Genomic DNA, 622 nt, shown 5'->3' on the forward strand with positions numbered 1-622 from the left:
GACAGTGTGCTGGGGAAGGGGCAGGAGGGGATGTCATGCCTGATGGCTGCCTCTGCCCCACGCAGCCCAGCGGCAGCAGCTGGGTGTTTGCAGCCAGGGGGGTTTCCATCCTCCCCACGCTCAGGGTGGGCTGCGGGTGAGGGAAGGGAGCTCCCCACCTCGTACCCCGGGGCCATCGTCCCCTCTGGGCCATTGTCCCCTCGGGGCTCTGTGCTAGCAGACACCCAGCCCGTCCTGCGTGTGCCGGGGGGAGGTAAGGATCCCACCCAGGGCTAGGCAGGCCCCAGCCCTAAACCCATCTCTGGGGATCAAAGCAAAGCATCGCAGAGCCGGAGCTTCGCCTTGGCCGTGTCTCGGCACAAGACACCCCTCCTGCCCCACCTGTGGGGCTTTGAGGGTGCTGCCCCGTCCCTGCAGCATGGCGCCCGTGCTGGCAGGGGCTGAAGTGGCCATGCTCTCTGTCCTCAGCGCATCGAAGGGCGAGTAGGAGCTCTGCAGAACGCCCTGGACGAGTACTACAAAGCCAAGAACGAGTTTGCTGCCAAGGTGAGTGCAGCCGGGTCCGGGGAGGTGCCGCGGGGGGGCCCCTGCTGTCCTGGGGCTGGGCAGGAGCAGAGCTGGG

The 622-nt window shown here is 67.4% G+C and overlaps 1 protein-coding gene across 1 annotated transcript in view; it reads left to right on the top strand.

Annotated features, from left to right (window-relative positions):
• Positions 1 to 622, top strand: part of LOC103923705 (isocitrate dehydrogenase [NAD] subunit beta, mitochondrial-like) — a gene marked incomplete at its 5' end in the record, with an annotated part of 16,564 nt that overhangs the window by 5,571 nt on the left and 10,371 nt on the right. The window contains one exon of the mRNA XM_009332113.1: positions 469 to 546. Within this exon, the coding sequence (XP_009330388.1) occupies positions 469 to 546 (78 nt within the window). The remainder of the gene's footprint in view (positions 1 to 468; positions 547 to 622) is intronic.

The sequence above is a fragment of the Pygoscelis adeliae genome, unplaced genomic scaffold (assembly GCF_000699105.1).
Source record: "Pygoscelis adeliae isolate BGI_AS28 unplaced genomic scaffold, ASM69910v1 Scaffold679, whole genome shotgun sequence".
NCBI lineage: Eukaryota > Metazoa > Chordata > Aves > Sphenisciformes > Spheniscidae > Pygoscelis > Pygoscelis adeliae.